Source organism: Indicator indicator, chromosome 25 (genome assembly GCF_027791375.1).
Source record: "Indicator indicator isolate 239-I01 chromosome 25, UM_Iind_1.1, whole genome shotgun sequence".
NCBI classification, from domain to species: domain Eukaryota; kingdom Metazoa; phylum Chordata; class Aves; order Piciformes; family Indicatoridae; genus Indicator; species Indicator indicator.
The window spans coordinates 116,357-137,811 of record NC_072034.1 but is presented as its reverse complement, the minus strand read 5'-3'; the positions used below and the strand labels follow the sequence as shown (position 1 = coordinate 137,811).

Here is a 21,455-nt window from a genome sequence, read left to right as displayed (position 1 = left end):
AAAGATGGGTCTGACAAGAACCACCTAATTAGTTCTCTTACATACACTCCACTGACAATTCAGGTGATTTACTACAGAAAGAAGTATTTTTCAAGTGCTGCAAATTCTGTAAATTCAAAAAAGTCTCAAGGAAAATTATGGCACCGATTTTGTACTTTCTCACCTTGGAGCCACAATAATGGGACAAATGCTTCATGTATGCAAACAACAGAAGGATGTTTTTAATACCTTCCTGAGAGGGAAGATCCCAGTTTTTCCTAGTCATGTGTATCAAGAGATCTGACAAATGCAAGGCAGCACAGCTGCATGTTTGTTTTACTGATAAACATGCACTCAAATTTGCACCTGCCCCTGGGCATATTTGGCACACAAAATGTTTTCATGGGAGCTGATCTCCCAGCTTCAGCCTGCAGGAGCCTCATCCCACAATAGCAGAGAAATACCTGGAGCATCCCGACGACACTCGTTTTAACGGGATAATAGAGTCACGTCTCCTCTCTTGTTTAGCTGGTTTAATTACCCCGACAGGATGCCAGGCCAGACTAGATGGTGCTTCTAGGTTCACTGTACTGTATGCATTTCTGATAAATGGCGAAAGAATAGATGACCTGGCAGAAGGCTCAGACAATAACATGTGATTTACAGGACATGAATGCAGCTACTATAAGATTTATCTGACAACCCTCTCTGATAGTGGACTGTTGAGTACCCGACGGAATGATTTCTGGTCTGGAAAGTCTGCTACTGAGTAGCCATACACATTATTTATTTATTAGATGTTTTGGGTTGAAACCATTTTTAAATGATGCACTTCACAATGCTCAGCCATAAATTTCGTTTTAAACCCTAGAAGGGAGGTAGTGTTATTGGACTGTGTGTCAGGCTGAATTAGGATGAGCAACACAACGCTTTTATAAGGCGGCCTTGAACGCAACATCGATGCCTTCAAAAATGATATTAATGTCAAATCAGCAGCAACACTTTGCAGTAATATTAAATGAAGGATTTCTTTACATTCTGATAGATTTATATAAATGTAAGTGCACACACAGAGGCAAGTCTCCAAATGTAGCATGTCTATCAAAAACCACAACTGATTTTGTCTTAGAAAATGCCTTTTGTCTGTATCTCAAGCCACCTGTTTCTATTTTTACCTTCTGTTAAACAAAATACCAACAAATAAATACAAAACTAAATAAAAAAACCCATCTTCCCCCACCCCCCATAGGAAGTAGAAACAAGTGTAGAAATAGTTTCACAGAATGGTATTTTTGGATTCTTTTTTCAATCACTTCACCTGGAAGAGCTTTCTTTTCACAATTTTCTGACACAAAAAAAATACTTGTGAGATATTCCATTTTGCACTTCTGAGAAAGAAAAAAACAAAACCACAAATTGTATTCCAGCCACAAATATAAATAAGCATCAGAAAAATTCTAGCTGTTTCAGAACAGCAATCCCACTTAAAATGTTTTAAAAGAAATTTTCAGCCTGAGATTAGCATAAAACCCACCAAACAAATTAATCAGAGCAATCTTTCAATTTCATAAAATGATGGCTGACAAATTTGTGAAGTTTTAAATCAAATTTGCAGATACTTACTTTGTAACTCTGCCACATTATTTATGTGATTAAAAACTAGTTTTTGACCTGATCTTTTGATCTTTGGCACTTCATCCACTCCATCTCCTTTTAAAAATTAATTAAAATTTTAGCAAAAGGATACTACTTCACTTCCCACCCTATCTGGGGCCAAGGGAAAAAAAATCTAAAAATTTTTAAAAATGTTAAAAGGAGGAAAAAAAAAAAAAAGAAGAATCAATCAAGCTCAACCCAATCTCCTCCCAGGATCTGTAAAATGTCGGCTTGAAATTCAATTTCGTATCTCTCAAGCTTTCATGTAGCAAAAGACAGTTCCCTTCTTAACAAAATAAATCACTTCTGTGATTGCCACGGTGACCTCTTTGAATTAGGAAAATTCAAAGTGAAAAATGTAATTATCACCCCAGAACAATCTGTATACATCTGAAGCTAATTTTAGATTCATTTCTCACATCATTTTTCATATTCTGCCAAAAAATTACATCTGTGCTGTAATTTTAAAAAGACTTTGAGGTCTTGGTGACTTTATTGGTTTATTTTTACTATTCCACAAAGAACAACCTCAAGTCTGCACCAGCACTGCTAAGCAATCACGATATCCTCAATTTGATTAGATTAGCATTAAGTGGCATTGTGACACACATGACAAATAGATGCATTAGAGCATGTCATTTATTCCTTATCCTTCCCACTTCCCAAGCCACACAAGTGAGCTACAGTACAGAGCACAACATGATTTTCCAAAAAGATGAGATTACCCACCAAAAAAAAAGAAGGAAAGGTCAACCACTGATTATTGATAGAAGCAGCATGGATCTCCCCCAAAATTATTTTTAAAATGGTAATACCAAGCTGTCTTGCATATATTGAATACTCAGGTTAGTCCTGCTCTCATTAATGAATGAAAACTAAAACTTGAGAATGTTTTTCTAATTTAAATCACCAGCAAATTGATATTCTAGAAGTCATGAACAACATCCACTCCCAGTATTGCCACAAGAAAATAACCGTCTCTAAATTACAAAAGTTTGAATACAAAATCCTTTCCAAGAAGGCAGGGGGGAGGGGGAAAGAGATATAAAGGATTATAGATTCCTTTCAAGGTAAAAAAAAAAAACCACCATATTTCCTGAGGAAAATTAGATGAATAAAGTTCTAGATACATTCATTAGTAATAAGCTCCCTAGAAAACATAACTTCTCTTCACTAGTTCATTGTAAAATCTATTAGGTGTAATCTCCAGAAGTAATTGTTCTATTGCACTTTATTGACAACGCAGACTATCGATTTTTCACACCTTCTATGATTCTTTCATTTGTATTCATGAAATGTCTATCAGCACACTCTAAATAAATTTGGCAATGCAGGCACTAAAACGAATAAATCGATGTAAAGAAACATTAATTTTGCATTATCCTTATTTGTCAGGCAAACAAACCATAAGGGTTGTAAATGAAGGTCAAAGGTTTTGAAATGGGTCAGAACCCTTGACCTCCAGACCAATACCCTTCCCATTAAAAAAGGCTATTTTAAAGTTTTAAGTAGGGGAATTTACTACCAGAAAGGTATCATTTTTAAGGCACCAAAAGAAAAGCTCAATAAAAACAGTCTCCCATTTAATTACATGGGAAAAAAAAAAGAAAGAAAACAAAAGAAAGAAAATGAGGAAGCCTAAAAGAAAATCCAATTAGTACAGCATATATGATTTTAATAAAGTTCCTTAGGCTCTGTCTGGCTCTTTTCTAGCCACAGGAATAGGCAGTTCTCAGTTTTTTAGATATCTACAATCCCATTGCTTTTAGGAATACAGAATGCCCCAAACTGCTGACAAGCAGGGCTGCTTGCTTAAATTTTTCTCCAATTCTTAGTACTCATCAAATCAATTAAGAATGACCAGGATTTCCAAAGTATTTACCACTCATTTCATAACCTCTACACAAAAGGAAAACAACTGTATTCACCTCAGAGGATTCAGCATGCCAAGATGCAGACATCAGTCTATTTCTGTAACCTTCATATTCTATTGATCCCAGCATAGAATTAGGCACACCTCCATCAAGATTATGGAAATGCTCAGTAGTAAGGGAACATAAACCCCTTAGTACGTTCTCTCTCCAGTTTAATACCAACAATTACTACGAATTATTTTTTTAATCAACAGGCTTTGTGCCTGTGTGTACCTCTTACATACAACTTCGAATTTGAAGTGGAATTTAAAGTACAGTTTCAGCTGTCATTTTGATTGTGCTCACAAATGGCTGTTTCAGTGAACATTGTTACTCAAACCTCACCTGAGAGCAAAGCAACATCACCAGCTCCACCACAGAACTGCTGGATTTCATGCACACGAGACCTAGGAAAGGGAAAACAGTGTACAGAAACGTATGCTCATATGGCACCAACTGTCCTGAAGTGCAACAGATAAAGCATTTTAACCAGCAAAAGAAAGCTGAAATTCCCATGCTGCATTCAGCTCAATTGTATACTTTAAAATAAAAGTATGTCTGAGAGAGGAAGACCAACTCCACACCTCTCTTCCAAAGAGGCAGCTAATAGCAAGCGGTTACCTCCATTATTCAGTTTCATAAATATTTGTATGTCCAAAGGCTCAGAAGTGTGGTTAACATATGTTGTATTAATCCACTGTATCTACACTTTGCTATTTCTTGAAGGATTGAGTCATTACATATGCAGAGAAGGAAATGGCTCTATGACCTTTGCTTTCTCCATTGCACGTTCTCCTTTCAGCCCCCAGCTATCAATCAAGTTTCCATTTTGTTTCATGGCAGCAGACATCCCAAACACTCTTATTAGTACTTTGACCCTTAACCCCACACTAAACCTGAGCAGAAGTGCAGGCAGTAACCTATTATATATTCTCAGCTGTTTATAAACTAATTTGACCATTATTTCTATTTGCATTTTGTTTTGTGTTTGTCTACAACTAGGTTTTAGGTCCCAATAATTGTTCTTTTGTGTTTATTTTTGTCTAGACAATCCATACAGTGCCAGTAATTTTCCTACCTTTTTTTTTTTTTTTTTGGTCACCCAGTCTATGAAATACTCCCCTCTCTGTGCATATAATCTAAATACTTTGAAAACAGATTACCTTTTCTTTTCAGGCAAGAAAAAAAAAATATAGCTAAATAAGATATTTACCTCCCTGGCTAACAAAGCTTTGAGAAAAATCTCTGTTATTCTTATTAAAAGAATCAAAAACTTATCTGCAAGGCAGCTTCCATCAAGTTTTAGCAGCTAAAGCAATAGCCAAGCATGTAAGCAAAAGTGGAAGCGCATTCTCTTTCAGTCTTACAGCAGATAAATAATACACTCCTTCCTACCTCAAGTGGGTAAGCTAAATTCCTAAACTTAACTTTAACTTCAGTGAAGTTTAAAGAAGCCTCAATTTTGCTACCAGTAGTCTTCAGTAAAACACTCAGCAGTGTTTGATACTCTGATTGCCTGTCTGACAATGCTGCCCATATTCAGCACAGGATGTTTGTCCTAATCCACAAAATGTTTTAAAAGAACAACTTTAATTCCTCAGGAAGCAAAGAGCTTTATTAGTGCAAATATATCTCATGTGTAAGTGCTCAGCTCCAGTTAAGCAACCAGAGTTTCTAATACTGGAATCTTTATTTACTGGGAGGTGCAACAAGCTCATGAGCTAAGTCAATTAATTCACTGCTTTCACTGGAGCAAACCTGCAATTTTCAGTTTAAAAAATCAAGGGACAAAGCAATTTCTATGATACAACCAAATTATGATAAAAACTGGTGGTCACCACTAAATTCACAGGGTTCCAATATACATGGGTCTTAATTGAGAATATTCATGTCTGCACTGCAAAACTGAGTCTCATTTTTAAACAGAGAAATACGTCAGTAGAAACAAAACTCAGTCATCCCAAACTCAATCATTTTAAGCCTATACCAGGAAGAGTCATGATCACTGTGCACCTGAATCCTCATCTTAGGATCATTTTGGTTAGAAGAGACCTTTAAGATCATCCAGCCCAACCATTCTCTAACTCTACCAAGGCTGATGCTAAACCATGTCCCACAGCACCACATCCCTGCCTCTTTGAAACACCTCCAGGGATGCAGATTCACCCACCTCCCTAGTCAGCTTGTGCCAGGCTTTGGGAACCTTTTCAGGATAGAAGTTTCTTCTAATAGCCAATCTAAACCTCCCCTGGTGCAGCTTGAGGCCATTTCCTCTCATCCTATCACTTGTTTCTGGGGAGAAGAGCCCATGCCCCACCTGGCTCCAACTTCCTTTCAGGGTGCTGTAGAGAGCAATGAGGTCTCCCTTTGCCTCCTCTTCTCCAGACTAAACAGCCCCAGCTCCCTCAGCTACCCAGTATTTCTCAAAAGTACCAAAGAATTCTTCCCAGTACTGACAATATCTTCTCCTTCCCTGTATGGCTGCCTTCCAATTAGAAAGCAAAAAGGCAGAAGCAGATTGCCATGCAAGAGATACACTATAACATGCTCTGCTGAAATAGGTCCCAAGAAGCCTTCTGCTACAGTATCACAGTAAAAATGCAAGATCTTTGCACTTCAGTTTCTGCACTGTACACTACACTTTGCATGCTGTTTTACTTTCGTATCCCTAAATGTTGACTCTGGCAGTAAGTTTACTTTTTAAGGTTCACAAAACACATCTCATCCACCAACTTTGATAGGATGATTCTCTGGAAGAGAAAACTAAGGAAGAGATAACAGCAGTCAGTCCCACAAAATGAGATACAAGAAACCATGAGATGAGATCAAAACAGATGAAGACAAAGAGGGAGCAGAGATGGCAAAGCTGAGGATCCAATGACAATGACCTCAGAGGATTAAAGACAGATGGTACAGGAAAGTCAATGAACAGTGCTGTGTGAGAATACAAGCAGAAAGCTTCTACAGTGCCAGCAGATAAAACAATACATAAATGTTGAGTCTCCAAGGTATTCATAATAACAAACAAAATACCATACAACAACCACAAACCAACCAAACAAAAACCAAAGCACTTTTAAATTGGAAACTTACTTGTACCTTCTATCAGCAATTCCTGCCCATGGCTGCCCAAAAGAGTCCGAGAAAGAAAGGGAGCAAAATCCACAAAAATCTCTCTCAGAAGCGGGGCAGCTTTTTCCAAAGCATGTTCAAGCCTGTCTGTGATGCTAACAGAGAGAGACATGAGATTAATAATGACAAAAAAAAAGGAAGGAAGTTGCTGAAATTTTGTAGAAAGGAGCACAAGGTTTGGAGCAATGTTTAATATTCTGGCACTCCTTTTGCCCAACCTTGGCTGTGGATTGAACACTCCTAGAGGGTCATGGAATCAGAGTGCAACTGTAACATCACAAACGTCAGCCACAGCACAGCTGTCCAGCTGAAGAAGTTACCTCATATTTGAAGCTGAATCCTCAGGCACTGAAGAAACTGTAGGGACAGATGGCAATTTTGAATGAGATGATCCCCTTCCTACAAAAGACAGCAATAAAGGAATTACATAGAGAACAATGCCAGGGGTTAGACAGTTGAACCAGAAACAAAAGTCTCAAGCTCAACCTCCTTCTACATCACAGAACAGTAGGAGCTGAAAGGAACTCTGGAGATCACTGAGTTCCCAAGGCCCCTGCCAAGGCAGGTTCACCTAGAGAAGGTCACATAAGACCGGGCAGGTCTTCAATGTCTCCAGAGATGGACGCTCCACCACCTCTTTGGACAGCCTGCTCCTGTGCTCCAGCACCCCTACAATTAAAGATGTTTCTCCTCATAGAGTCTTAGAATGGTTTGGGTTGGAAGGAACCTCAGGTCATCTAGTCCAACCCCCCCCCTGCAGTGAGCAGGGGCATCCTCCACTACAACAGGTTGCACAGAGCCTTTTGGAGCCTGACCTTAAATATCTTCAAGGATGTGCCCATTACCCCTTGTCCTGTCACTGGGCACCACTGACAAAAGACTGGCCCCATCCTTCTGATGCCCACCTTTTAAGTATTGATCATCATCGATGAGATTCTCCCCTCAGTCTACTTTTTTTCCAGACTAAAAAGCCCCAATTCTCTCAGCCTTTCCTCACAAGAGAGATGTTCCAGTCTCCTTAGCATCTTTGTAGTCTTTTGCTGTACTCTCTCCAGCAAGTCCCTGCCCTTCTCGAACTTGGGAGCCCAGAACTGGACACAGCATTCCAGATGTGGCCTCACCAGGGCAGAGTAGGGGGGAAGGAGGGACCCCTTTGACCTGCTGGCCACACTCTTCTTGATGCACCCCAAGATTCCATCGGCCACAAGGACACATTTTGGCTCATGGGCATCCTGTTGTCCACCAGAACTCGCAGGTCCTTTTCCCCAGAACAATTTTAAGAACAGTTACAACCTCAAGCAATCAATACAACTAATGTCTTACACCCTTGATACTCCTGTAGTGTAGTAACAGAAAACCAAATGGTAAGCATCTCTTTTGGTTACTGGAAGTGCTTGTCCAATTTCAAGTAACTTGCACAGCAACCTTATAGCTTTTTGCCTAAAAATTAAAACCTATTTGCATCAAAATGAAGCAGATACAAAATAAGCTGCTATTTTCAGCATGTCTTAAATTTTTGCATCACAGACTCTGACAAAAACAGCTCTGATAGGGTTCTCCACTGCACTGCCAGCACCATATAACCTCATTTATGAGTTAACTTTGCCAAAGCAATTATTCAAAGATTGATAGGGAAGACTAGATCATTTATGTATTCCATGCTTACCTAAAAACAGGAAAAAAAGCAATTGTGTTAGGTCGAATTGACACTTCATGACTCTCTTCAGCTGAGTAGGAATCTGTAAATACTAAATTCTGCTCAAGCCCATAAAGAGAAATGCAGCCTCCATACTGCAGTATGGATTGGTATTAGCAATGATGAAGGGGTGAAGCAAGACAGGCAGAGATTTCACAGACATTTGCTGCCAGAATAGGAATGGTGACTCACAAATCTTTCAATGGATTCCAAACCTTAGACACGAATGAATCTTAGCAAACAGATTTCTGTGCGTTTCCCAGGAGCATGACTGCTTCCAGTCCATCTGCAATCCTATCTCTTCTCAGCCTTAGACCCTGTCCTACTCTCTTTCCTCTCACCTCACCAACTTCAGATTTTTGTGCTACTGTAAGGGGAGAAGAAAACAAAAACTGACATAGCAAAAAACCAACCAAACAAAAAACCACAAAAAACCCACCCACAAAAAAAAAAAAAAAGCATGAATGGAAAGGGCTTAGTCATTTCAGTTCTCACACCTACCTTAGCAAAGCCATGACCCTTCTCAGAATTATAACTATAGAACCATTCCTGATTGTCCCACCTACACCGGAGTGAGCTCAGTTAAACACAACCTGTCTGGAAATTAGCTGCTAAGTTCTTGAAAGTGTCTATCAAAATGTGTCAACAACTTTTCAAACTGTTTCTACTTGACTGAAGTGCCACAGAATTGTATAAAGATGGCAAAGACCAATCCCTGAAAGATTCAGTTTATTTCTCCTGTCCCATTTCAAACGTCTGCTCCCAAACACCAGCACACAGCAGTTCACCACACACCCCCCAGAAATGTTTGGGGAAATCTTCTTCCACTTTCCTATCTGAGGAAGATTTTGTACTCTAATCTTACTTCAAAGGCAGCACAGAAAGTAACAAACTAATGCATCAAAATCATGAAAAGTTCTGCTCTTCTTTTTCTTTCTTCACAGGTAGGAGATGTCTTTGTGAATGTGGTTTGCTTATCTTTTCACAAATGCAACATGAAGCTCATATTTTGACTTCTGCATGGGAAGGTAGGGTCAGAAAGACATTTTGAATGGGCCACGCAAAATGAAGGGCAAGAAAGCAAAGCATGAGCTGAATGCAGTCATCTGTGCATTGTTTCCTGAATAACTTATATACTAACAGCAAATCAAGGGGAGATTCCTGAAAATTTCAAAGGTGATGGCCAGATTCTGTAAATATTTTCAGTATTTTCATGGATAGAATTACATTTCTCTATGATCGAGTTTTACATAGGCCCAACTAACAAAAAAAAAAAAAAAAAAAAAAAAGTGGGGGCTTTCCCAAAGAGAAAACAGACACATAATGTGCCAAACATGAGAACAGAGCCTCCTGTAGAGAAAAATTAAGCCACAGAAGGCAACAAGCCACCTGACTCAACAGTTCCAAAGACTCCAGTTTGGGACACTTGAATAGCTACAGCTTTTCCTCTTTTTGTTTATTTTTACACACATTCATTCATGCAACACACTGTGTGCTGGACTGAGCCTTTCAATTCTTTCATTTCCATAATAACCTTTATATTAAAACAATTTTGCTAGAATTTCCAGCTTCACCCTTGAAGCCGAACATCCATATTCTCATTAAACAAGTCCCTCTGACATGGTAATATTTCAAAGTCCACATGCCCAGTAGTGGATTTAAGTCCACAGACTGTCCATAAGAGATCAGCTCACTGATCTGGGTAGTTCAACAGAATACAAAACTACAATGGAACCCAAAGCCTTCCAAGTAACAAAGTCCTCTCACATGCAGATGGCACTTGCAGAACATCTTGTTCTCTAAATGCTCACATGCTTTGTGCTGCATTTATAACCTGTGAGCAGTAATCCACTATCGCTGAACACAGTAGGAAGTCAAAAGTACACCAAACTAAAATCCCACCATACAAACTGCACAGCAAACCCAGGAATCACCGACCAGTTAAAAAGACGACTTTACCAGGGCAGCAAGACCCCAAGCAAAATAACTGAATGAAAAAAAGACAAAAAAAAAAAATCAAAGGAAACATCTGCAGGAATAATGAAAGGACACAACAGGCATCAGGAGGCTAACAAAGAGATGTGCATTCAGTTGGAGGTAACTTGGGGTTTTGCTGATTTTTTGGGATGGGTTGGTTTGTTGTCTGGTTTTCTCTTCATACACAGAACGGCCAGAATGGGAGGCAAAGGAAGTCACTAGCAACACAGACAGAACGCTTTTTTGTCCTTACAGAAATCAAAAAAAATCATGCAGAACTGATCAAATGTAAAAGTCTGAAGTTTCAAGTTAAAATCAACTTTTAAATGTAGACATAAAAGAAAGGCACTGATAATTTGAATTTGACAACAGCCTAAGGCAAGAACCTATATAAACTGATGGTCTTTTTGAAGATTATGTAAGGATATTTACGGCCTGAATTTCTTCATGCTTATCATCACCTAAATCCACATTCCAAACTCAGATATATTTCACTAAAAGGGGTGAATCTCACATTTATCACAGCTGAGCATTTCAGGCTTGTTTTAGATAGGATCAGGCACAGTGGTTTTTTTTCTCCAGTTCAATTTTGCTGTGTGCAAGTATTTTATCTTTTTTTATTTTATTTAACTCAGATATGGGGGTTTATTCTACTTTTTTCTTCCTTTAGTAAAAAGAAAAAAAAAAAAAAGATAAAATACTTCAGTAGCATATCTTCATCCCCAACACACATGTGGGTAAGTGCAGTAGCTACTTCAAACATGTGGAACTAAACTGACTTATCTCTTCCTTATCCTTTCACTGATAAACTGGCTCCTTCAAACTGACAGCTTTACAGACATTTGCAATGACATAAAAGCAAATGCAAATAGATCATCTGTCTAGCACCCTTACAGTGAAACATTATTGTTTATCCAAGGTCCCCAAGGGTCTAAACAAATAATGTCTCTAGCAATAAAATACTGTTAGCGGAACTCTGTGTGCAAGATCCTTATTCTTACACACACACAAAGCACGTAAGTGTGTGATAGGCTTTACTCTGAGGGGAAGGAGAGGAGGTTAAAAACACCCCAACAGAGTGCTGAATTAAACAACCATACCTCTTAATTTTGTACAACAGACCTAAATACACCAATGCCATTTGGGAGAGGAGCATCCAGTAATATAATGAGCCTCTTCAGAAACTGCCTGGGCTGCAAGTGCACAAATTCAGGACTACAATGAAAGGTTTTACAAAGAAAAGAAGGGATCTGCTACATAAACATATCTGCAGGTTAAGTCAAAACACTTTGCACAAAGCAACGGGGCACTCTCTGAAGAGAAGCTGCTTTCAAACAGTATTTTATGTAACAGCATTTCCCCTGGATTTTAGATCTATGTCATTTTGGTTTGGTAACCAGCCTTCAGCTGCTGGCACTGTAATGTTGGACTTTTCTGGAAAGCAGTTAGTACAATCCAGAGAATTTGACCTTTGGAGGTCCCTTCCAGCCTAACCCATTCTATGATTCTATGAATTTCTTCAACCAACTCCGCTCAGGTAACACTTGACTTTTTTTTTTTTCCCACTTTAGCTTGTCTTCTGCCAACTTATTTTATTGTGAGACTTCAAGATTAGTTTCACCTCATATAAAAATTAAGGAATACCATTTTTCTTTGAAAACATGCCAGCTGAAGGGCAAAATTTACATTCTTCTATATGCAGGATAAGAATTCAGGCATCACAACTCCTTTTCTATCTCCTGTTACTGTTTATTCCCAGGTTTCTTCCAAGCATCTACCTCCTCTTTCACCTTGGCGTTTGTCACAGCCTTGTTTATGACCTCACGCTTTGGGGAATAGTCCATGTCTGCTCAGGAGAGGCAGGAATCCTGCTGGCAATTGTATGGATGAGAGGCAAAACAAGTGAAACTCAAAGAACTTCAAGTAGGAGGGGAAGGAGGTGGGCAACAGAAACTGGCTGGAACTTCTCAGTGTTTTCTACAGTCAGTAAGGACCAGATGCAGTTCACTCCTTGCTTCGTAAAGACTTTTCATACTGCCTCTTTAAAAGAAAAAAAAAATATATTTGAACAACCATTAGCAAAGTGGAAGTCTCCGAACTGCATTCTTCGGAGTGAGGCACTAATAAAATGCGTGTGAAATCCTTCAAGTACACAGAGAAATTCAGAGCAAACAGCGGGAACAAAAATTGAAAAACATCAAAAAACTTGACACCACATTGGAACACAACAACCATCACTGGAACATTTCAGAGCAAAACTAAGTGACAAGCGAAGGCAGGAGCATCCCACTAGCATATTCACAATAGCTCAGGCAACCATGCCCACTCCTGTCTATCCTGCCTTTCCAATAGCCCTTCCTAGACACCACATGTGTAAAATCTGGACATCAAATGGCACATTCAGTCCATGAGCCAACCCAGGGAAGAGGCAACTCAAGCAAACTTCTCATCCTTAGGTTGTTACTAGTAAATGTGCTCTTTTGCTCAAAACCACCTCCACAAGAGTAATGGTTGGCTCAACATGGGCCAGGAAGGGACTTCATTCTCTCCATTCATTTCCAAGATCTCTCAAAGAAATGGAATAACAATTACAGCAGATCAACAACCCAAATATCAGCAACACACAAGAGGCACATTTGTACACAGGAAAGGCTTTTTTTGTGCTGTGAAATACTCTGTGGCTTGAATGGGTAAAGGTGAAGAAACGTCTCCTATAAATAGGCCAGGCTGTCGAGGTCAAAACATGTTTTCACCCACTTTCAAAGTATCCAGGGAACAGAGTGAGCTGAGATGGTTATCTTTCCAGCTTGTCAACACTTTCTATTTGGTAGGCCAGGACATGTCACATCCACTTGATATAAGCTTAGTACAATCTTAAGGGTCAAATATCTGTGATAGTCACAGACCTTGAGCTAAAAACAAGATGCAAACTTCAGGTAAAAATACTGAGAAGGAGACTCTTGACTTCTGAGCACACACAAATGGAATGGAGGCATCTGGAACTACACAACTTGGCTGACATTTTAACACAGATGCTCTCTTGACCAAACAATTTTGATACAACATCTACAGATGGAAGATATTCACACACTGTAAAAAAAACCCAACTTACTCCCAAATTATGCTTATGTCCACATTACAACTATAAGGTATCAGTTGCTGTTTATCCCATTTCTAAGTCTGTGTCTCCTTTTCATCTCTGTTTTGGAATAAATTGACTTAAGTCTCCACAGTAAGGTATTATGTGGTACTATATTCAGGTTATGTTTGCTTAATAAATTTTTAAAACATCAAAGGCAAAAAACTTACTTGCAAATTATTTGACTTTAGAAAAAAAACAGCTGAAACGTATTTTTAAATCTACTAATAATATTTAATAAACAGCCCTCATAAAATGTAGAAAAGCTCCAAATTTATATTCACTGCACAAACCTCTGGCCTCTGCATTTTCTTAAAAAAAGACTGAATTCATTCTTAATTACAAAAGTAGACAGAGCTACAATGAATGTTAGCTAAAAAAAACCAAGAGACCAATGTATTTACTCTCTTCTGCAGGAAAATAATCAGTGAATGAACTCAGGGGAAATGATATATATTAGATTTTGGGTTCATAGGAAGCTTGCTTATTGCTACTTCCATCCTTAAATAAAGAAGCTAAAGGACTTAGACAGAACTTTTCTTCAAACACCACTGTGTGCAATTTACATGAGCAACATAACTCTAAGTCTGCAATATTTTTGTTCCTGTGCCATTATTTTACTGGGGGGGAAAAAAAGCAGCAGTCCCCCATTTTAATCTCTTTAAGGCATGATTTCATTTATTCCTTCAATTTTTCTTTTAATTAATAGATTGCCAGTCTAAACATGTCTACTATTTTTAATCCTGATTGGTTTCTTTTTATTCATATCAATACAGATTACACATCCAATTTATGCCAAAACTGCGAGACATGCTGGAAGTCACACAGCTACAAACTCCGTCAGTATTGTTTATTGTCTGGATTTCTTATACATTCTACAGACACAGTGGGACTTATTTTTGCTTCTATAGGTTCTTACAAGATTGACTCAACCTGAAAAATCAGTGTTCATCTGTTTTGTTTCTATTAAAAGCAAGGAAATCAGTATTCAGAAATTGTAATAATTAAGCCTACATCTAACCTGGGTGACTTGGTAATTGCTAACAAATCAACAATTATTTTTAATAATTGAATTCTTAACAATTACGCTGCAGATAAGGTTTTACTATTTCTAAAGCAGATTACTTCCAGAGGAGATTAGCTGCTCAGAGTCAATCTTTCCTGTGACGTTTTAAAAGACAGTTAATACTCCTAGTCCAAACACTACTCCTAGACTAGTGCAGTGCTACCTCCTGCCATTTCAGTCACAAAATGGATTCTCTCCTTTCCAAAGAACAAGAACATACTAGATTTCAATAGCTTTTCTTTTTCTTTATCATGGATGGAACAAAGTCTTCTTTGATTTTCCCAAGAAATGCAATGGGAAGTTGAAGATGGCAACAAATGCCTTTCAGACACACAAGTACTAGAGGACATGATAACAGTGTACATTTTTTTCCTCAGTTTTTACAACTGGGATGTCAGTTCATAAAAGAATCATAGAATTGCTTGGGTTGGAAGGGATCTTGAAGACCATCTAGTTCCAACCCCCCTGCCATGGGCAGAGACACCTACTAGACCAGGTTGCTCGGGGCCCCATCCAACCTGGCCTTGAACACCTCCAGGGCAACCTGTTCCAGTGTCTCACCACCCTCACTGTAAAGAATTTCTTCCCAATCTCCAGTCTAAATCTCCCTTCTTCCAGCTCAAAGCCATTGCCCCTTACCCATCACTACAAGCCCTTGTAAAAAGTCCCTTCCCAGCTTTCTTGTAGGCCCCCTTCATATACTGGAAGAAGGAAACAAGAAATTCTAACACAGAAGAGAAACATAAGTAATGAGGCCCAGACTGAGACTTCCTTGATTAAGATGCAAATCAGTTTTCAGTCTTGATGTAAACTTCCTGGGCACAAACAGTTAGGAGAGCCCATGGAGCCCTGTGGTTTCAGCACGGCTAAGTAGAAAAGCAAGCCTTTGACACAGCAAAGAAGGTTAAACATCATTTATCTCATAGGAACAGCCAGAAAGACTGAGGGTTGAGGGTTCAAAGGACCACTTGCTTATAAACAACCTACTCAATTCTGTCCCTACCAAAAAAAAAAAAAAAACAACAAAAAAACCACAACTGTCCAAAGCAATTAGATAAGCATCAGCACTGGATCTGACCTCAGGCTACAGTTATTGGAAACACTTGTATATAATTTCCAGTCCTACTTAGCACTAACATATATAGTCCTTGAACAAACACCCTGCAATTTACAAATAAGCTTAAACTTTACATAATAAAAGCCCTGTGCAAAAACTAGTCTTTAGAATATGCCCTAGACATACTAAATAAATGTGTCTGCTTCCCAAAAACTGTGAGAAATCTTGAAATGGCAAATGTTGCTCAGACACTCACATCTGTGCTGCTAGATGAGGGCAGAAGGAGAACCCCCAAAATACAGCATAGCTTTTTTTGTTTTAAATATGCCACTACTTTTGTACTTCTTATTTATAAACAGGTTGATTTTTTTTTTTTTACATTTGGGTAGCTACAGCAGCCAAACCAGAAATACTAAAATGATCTAAGGGATAAACTCTCAGAAAATACCAAATAGGATGAGTTCTTATATTCATGAACCCACATAGTACCTCCAACAACTGGTCCAGTTTAGCCTAGAGTCACATTTATTTTTCTGTACAGTATCTGACAGTGGTCTTTGTTCAGAGACATGGATGCCACATGCAGGACTGCAAGCTGGTAGGTGAGAATGAAGACAGACTCAAAGATCTTTTTATCTGCCTTGTTCATTTAGGACATGTTATTCCACATACACTCCCTAGTTAAAAATAAAGCGTAAAACACCATCTTCCCAGAACATATTATATACACATAGATTTATATATATATAAATATACACACACACATATATTTATATACTATATATGCCATACACTAATCAGTATCACAACAGAAAGTGACTAATGATGTAGTGTCTGAAAACCAAGTCTCATCTACAGTGTTTTGAGATACAGATAACTATTGATAAACATCTCACCTTCAAATAACACACAAAGAAAGGCATAACGAAAACCATGTAACAAAAGCTTGTTCATTTGTATTCACAGTGAATTGGGGAGGATGGAGAAGCAAGAGAGGAAGGGTTGGGATGTAAGTTACTTAATTTACCCTTACTCACCAGGAGACACTCCTGACAAATCCAGGGCTTGGGTTGAATCTACAGAGGAAACCACACTGACAGCATTTGCAGGAATACTCATAGCAGCTGCAGAAGAGGGGATGGTTGATTTCTTTGGCGGTACAACAACACTCCTAAGTGAAGACAAAAAGTAAAACAACTATATGAAGCTTCGTACATCATGATCTTTGTCTACAGGTCTAGCATATTCATTTCTATGTCAGATTAGGCATTAGGAGGAAATTCACCCCCACAAGGGTGGTGAGGCACCAGAACAAGTTGCCCAGAGAAGCAGTGGAGGCTCCAAACCTGGAAGTGTTCAAGACCAGGTTGGATGGATCCTTGAGCAAACTGGTCTAGCAGCAGGTGTTCCTGCCCATGGCAGGGGAGTTGGAACTTAGTGATTGTTAAGGGCCCTTCCAACCCAAGCCATTCTATGATTCTATGTCCTGCAAAAGTTAACATCTCATCCACTCCTACAAAATCCCTGACAAACAAGTACACAGTTAGAAGATCAGCAGGAAAAAGGACCTGCAGCTAGATTTTCCTCTTCAGTGTAGTTTCACTACGATTTGGGGTTACACTTCAGGCAACTATTTACACAAGATACCATGGCATTGAAAACTAAAACATTATGTTATCACCACTGAAGGTTATCATGTCGGTACTACTTTTGGTATTCCAGAGCAGAAGACTAATTGCAGATGGATACACTATAGCTAAAAACATTCTACCTCATATATTTACATGCACATACAAACATTCACACCTTAAAAATATGGCTATGGTGTGACTTTGAGTAGAATCATAGAGCATCCTGTCCAACCATCAACCCAACACCACAATGGCCATTAAACCATGTTCCCAAGTGCCACGTCCACACATTTCTTGAACACTTCCAGGGATGGCGATTCCACCACCTCCCTGGGCAGCCTGTTCCAATCCCTGACCACTCTTGCAGCTAAGAAATTTGTCCTGATCTCCAACCTAAACCTCCCCTGGCATTATCTGAGGGCATTTCCTCTCGTTCTATCCCAGGATACAAGGGAGAAGAGACCAACCCCCATCTCACTCCAACCTCCTTTCAGAGAGTTTTACTCATCTAACAAAACAGAACGTCCTTTGGAGCTGGGGAGAGAATCTTCCTCTCTCAGACAAGTTAAATGTCAGGCCTCACAGTCATTGTTAAAGCTTACACAGGAGGAGAAGATGCAAAGTGACAAGTTAGGCATGGAGATTTATCTGGCATGTTCCTAAGACATCTCTTTATGCTATGCCAATTCAATTAAACTGCAGTGCTTTATTCCAAACACCTAAAAGGCCTTGTTAAGCATACATTAAAGGCATTTCTAATTGCAAGTTAGCTCCATAAACATGCAAAACCCTAGCTAATGAGGTAAAGAGTACAGCTGATATATAATGCACTCCCACAGCAGTGCTTACTTTTAATTACCTGGTGTTAACCGTAAGCTGAAAGTCTTCAGCATTCCATTTATTTAATCATATCTTTTGTTGACAGTACTATAACTACACACAGGAAGTATTCCCTTAACAGCTTTAAAATATTCATTTGCTAAATAAAGGAACTTAAAAACTTGACCCAAATTCAAGTGTGATAATAACCAACAAAATTCTGTCAAGTATTTCTGAAATAGTTCTTTCTAGAATGGAGGAAAAACAACTGTGGTTGAGTCTCCCCATCATCCCAAAGGATGTCAGAGCATCTAGACTACCTTACTGATTAAATCAACCCTCCTTAATGGCAGGAGTAGGCTGGCACCATACTTGGAGGCAGTATGTGTCATATCATTATAGGGGTGACTGCTAATGTTACCTATACACTAAAAAAAGAGAAGCAACAACATCTGAGCCCCAGGTTGAGATATTTGCACCTAACCCATGAATTTTGATGATATGTTCTTGTCAGTTACCCTGAAACATGAGCAATGCACTAAAACCAGTTTGTATAGTTAGACTATCTTCTAAATTATAACCACATTATCAATTAATTTTGCATCAGCCAGGTCTAAAAAGGAGATCTCTTGCTCAAGAATCTGTGACACTCGCTGTCTGGAAGATGTTACTACTATTCCATAACAGACTTAAAATAGGGAAGGGGCTGGGAAATTAATACAAGTTTAGTGAGTACAAGATGCATCCACACATGGCCAACTTCTGGACATTTCTCCAATATTCATGACTCAGCACTGAAGCCCAGGTCTGTTACTTCAAAGATATTAAATTCCTTTATTGCGTAGCTACCCAATTCAAGAAGCAGTGATCAATAATACCAACCCCAAATCGTGCGGACATACCATAAATACGTGGCTGCGGGTTTTACCAGATCTCAGTGCATGAGCTGGAAATACTTTGCACGCCCACTAATTATCCAACATTATACTGGACACAAAGGGATGTAGAAGAATGTTTAGTGACCATTTTTGATGCACACGTAGATGGCAACTGTCCCATCAGGTAAAATAAGTAGTTGCCATAGGTAGTGTCTGTTCGAAACTTCATTATTATTCATTATTAAATTGAAAAGCATTAAATTACTTGAGGGTGAAATCAAATCTTCTACAGAGTTGTTTTTTGTTTGCTTTTTTTGTTTCCAGGGCTTTAAGTCAATCATAGAATTGTTTTGGTTGGAAAAAACCTCTAAGGTCATTGAGTCTAACCATCAATATAAGACCACCATGGCAATTAAACCATGTCCCAAAGTGCCATGTGCTCACATTTCTTGAATACCTCCAGGGATGGTGACTCCACCAGTCAAACCACAAGTCAATAAAAATGCTCTCAGAACATGAAATCTGAATGGCTGTGTCCTCTGAAATCTACTGATCCTACTCTGATGTTAGTAAGAGCACTGAGAACATGACAAAGATGGTATCTTAAGTTGTAAAGGAACAGACCTGCACCTTAAAATAATAATTCATAAATAGCTGAACATTGACTCATTTTATATATTATAACTGCCCCCTTTCAGAAGAAAACTCAGAAAATAAGGGGCTGGAAGGATCAGGAAGGCATTTTACAACAGGAGTAATTTTCAGCACTACTTCAAGAAGCTCCTCACAGTGCAAGTAAACAGTTGTGGAACGGCATAGGAGCAAGGAAGCCTGCACACAGTTGGAGCTTCCCACTGCTGATCTGCAGCTGACAATAGTGGAGACAAAAAGAAATCCCAGCTACAACAGGCTTCCATTCCCTGGGCTGTTTCTGACAGAACACTATATATTATCATTCCTTCCTGTAAACTTCTACTGACCTTCAGTGTGCTTAAGTGTAACTGCACTGAGGGAGTAGTTCCAGCAAGTTGACAGACTGTCTACAGCTACCCAAGCAGAGGTACACTCAAGCAAAGGAATCAAGACCGTTTTTTTTTCCCCCCTAGGCTGTGATAAAAAACAGAAGCTTTGACCAACTCACCATAAAGGTGGTTTCTAGTCTCAGACTAATCACAGAATGGTTTGGCTTGGAAAGGACCTTAAAGATCATCTAGTTCCAACCCAAATGCTGAAGAGAATTATTTTTAGATAGTGAACTTGAATAGTCAACTGAAATTACTCCAATTTTTCCAGTCAAAATGAAATTAAAAGGATTTCTGGGGAAGAAAGATGGGTCCTCCACCTGACAGTTGTGTCAAGCCGAAGTACAAAGTCATGAGAAGTGCTGGATATTGCCCAATGGTGTGACGTAAAGAAGCTCCAAAGCCTCAATGTACTTTGTCTTAAGGTTAGTTGCCTCTGACCCAAAAAATCCTTAAAAATAGTTTGAGAACAATGAAACAAAACCTGGCAGAATTTTAATATGACTTCTTTTTAGCTAAGCATTGCTGCATTGTTGCTGTATCTTCCCTTTCAAGGCTACAACTGACCAATGAAGGATTTGTTTGAGGAGCTTCCATTTCCTCATCTTCTTCATGGTACAGCTCAATCACAGGCAGAGTCATCTCTACCACACAGAAGAAAGCATATTAAGTTGCTTGAAACATGAACATTGGTCATGCTTCATTATTTACATTCTGAAATTCCAACATTCTTCCTTCTTTGTGTGGCAGTGTGGTATTTTCTCTGAATATTTAGGAACGTACATTAAACAGCCTCACACACAGGTAGAGGTGCATCACATGGAAGAGAGCCATCAATACAATTCCCTCTTAACATTCACATTATCCCACCACTGCAATTAACTCCATACTTCTAGGCTCCATTTGTATATTACAACATCCATTATCATCACATTCAAATGCTGGAGGTAGAGACTAAACAGGGAAAACTGCATTAAAAATATTCTTCAGGTGTATTTGAAGCAGACCTCACGCACTACGGTAAAACGATTGCTTTGTTGCCTCATTTCCATGACCATATTAATTTTTTTCCTTTTTTAATTTAAAATCCGACTACCTAAGGTTTAAAGTAGAAATTTACAGCAGGTGGACTGATAAACATAGGTCAGACCTAGTGAGACATCTTAGCCAGAAGGTTGGTGTGTTATTAGTCCCAATTATGCTGAAGTGTTAGAAGCCTTCGTGTTACAATTATTCACTGCTGAATCAACACAGGGCACTGAGCTGAACACCCACTTCCATCACACACAAAGTCTTCCACCATAATGATCTACTCTGCCAAATTCCATAAGGATTTACTTACTGAAAGCTTTCTTGGGTTTCCATCACTGATTCTTCTGTTTCAACACAAAGACACAAAATATCTATAAATATCTTCTAAATATTGAGTAGCTTTTCCTTCTTTTTTTTTTTTTTTTTTAAGTTGGCAAATCTGGAATTAACATTAAATG

The 21,455-nt window shown here is 38.8% G+C and overlaps 1 protein-coding gene across 1 annotated transcript in view; it reads right to left on the bottom strand.

Annotated features, from left to right (window-relative positions):
- The window catches only part of LRBA (LPS responsive beige-like anchor protein), a 352,375-nt gene that overhangs the window by 252,114 nt on the left and 78,806 nt on the right, over nucleotides 1–21,455 (bottom strand). The window contains exons 30-33 of the mRNA XM_054392204.1: nucleotides 16,649–16,786; nucleotides 7,001–7,075; nucleotides 6,642–6,775; nucleotides 3,894–3,955 (exon numbers count right to left, since the gene is read on the bottom strand). Of these exons, the coding sequence (XP_054248179.1) occupies nucleotides 3,894–3,955; nucleotides 6,642–6,775; nucleotides 7,001–7,075; nucleotides 16,649–16,786 (409 nt within the window). The remainder of the gene's footprint in view (nucleotides 1–3,893; nucleotides 3,956–6,641; nucleotides 6,776–7,000; nucleotides 7,076–16,648; nucleotides 16,787–21,455) is intronic.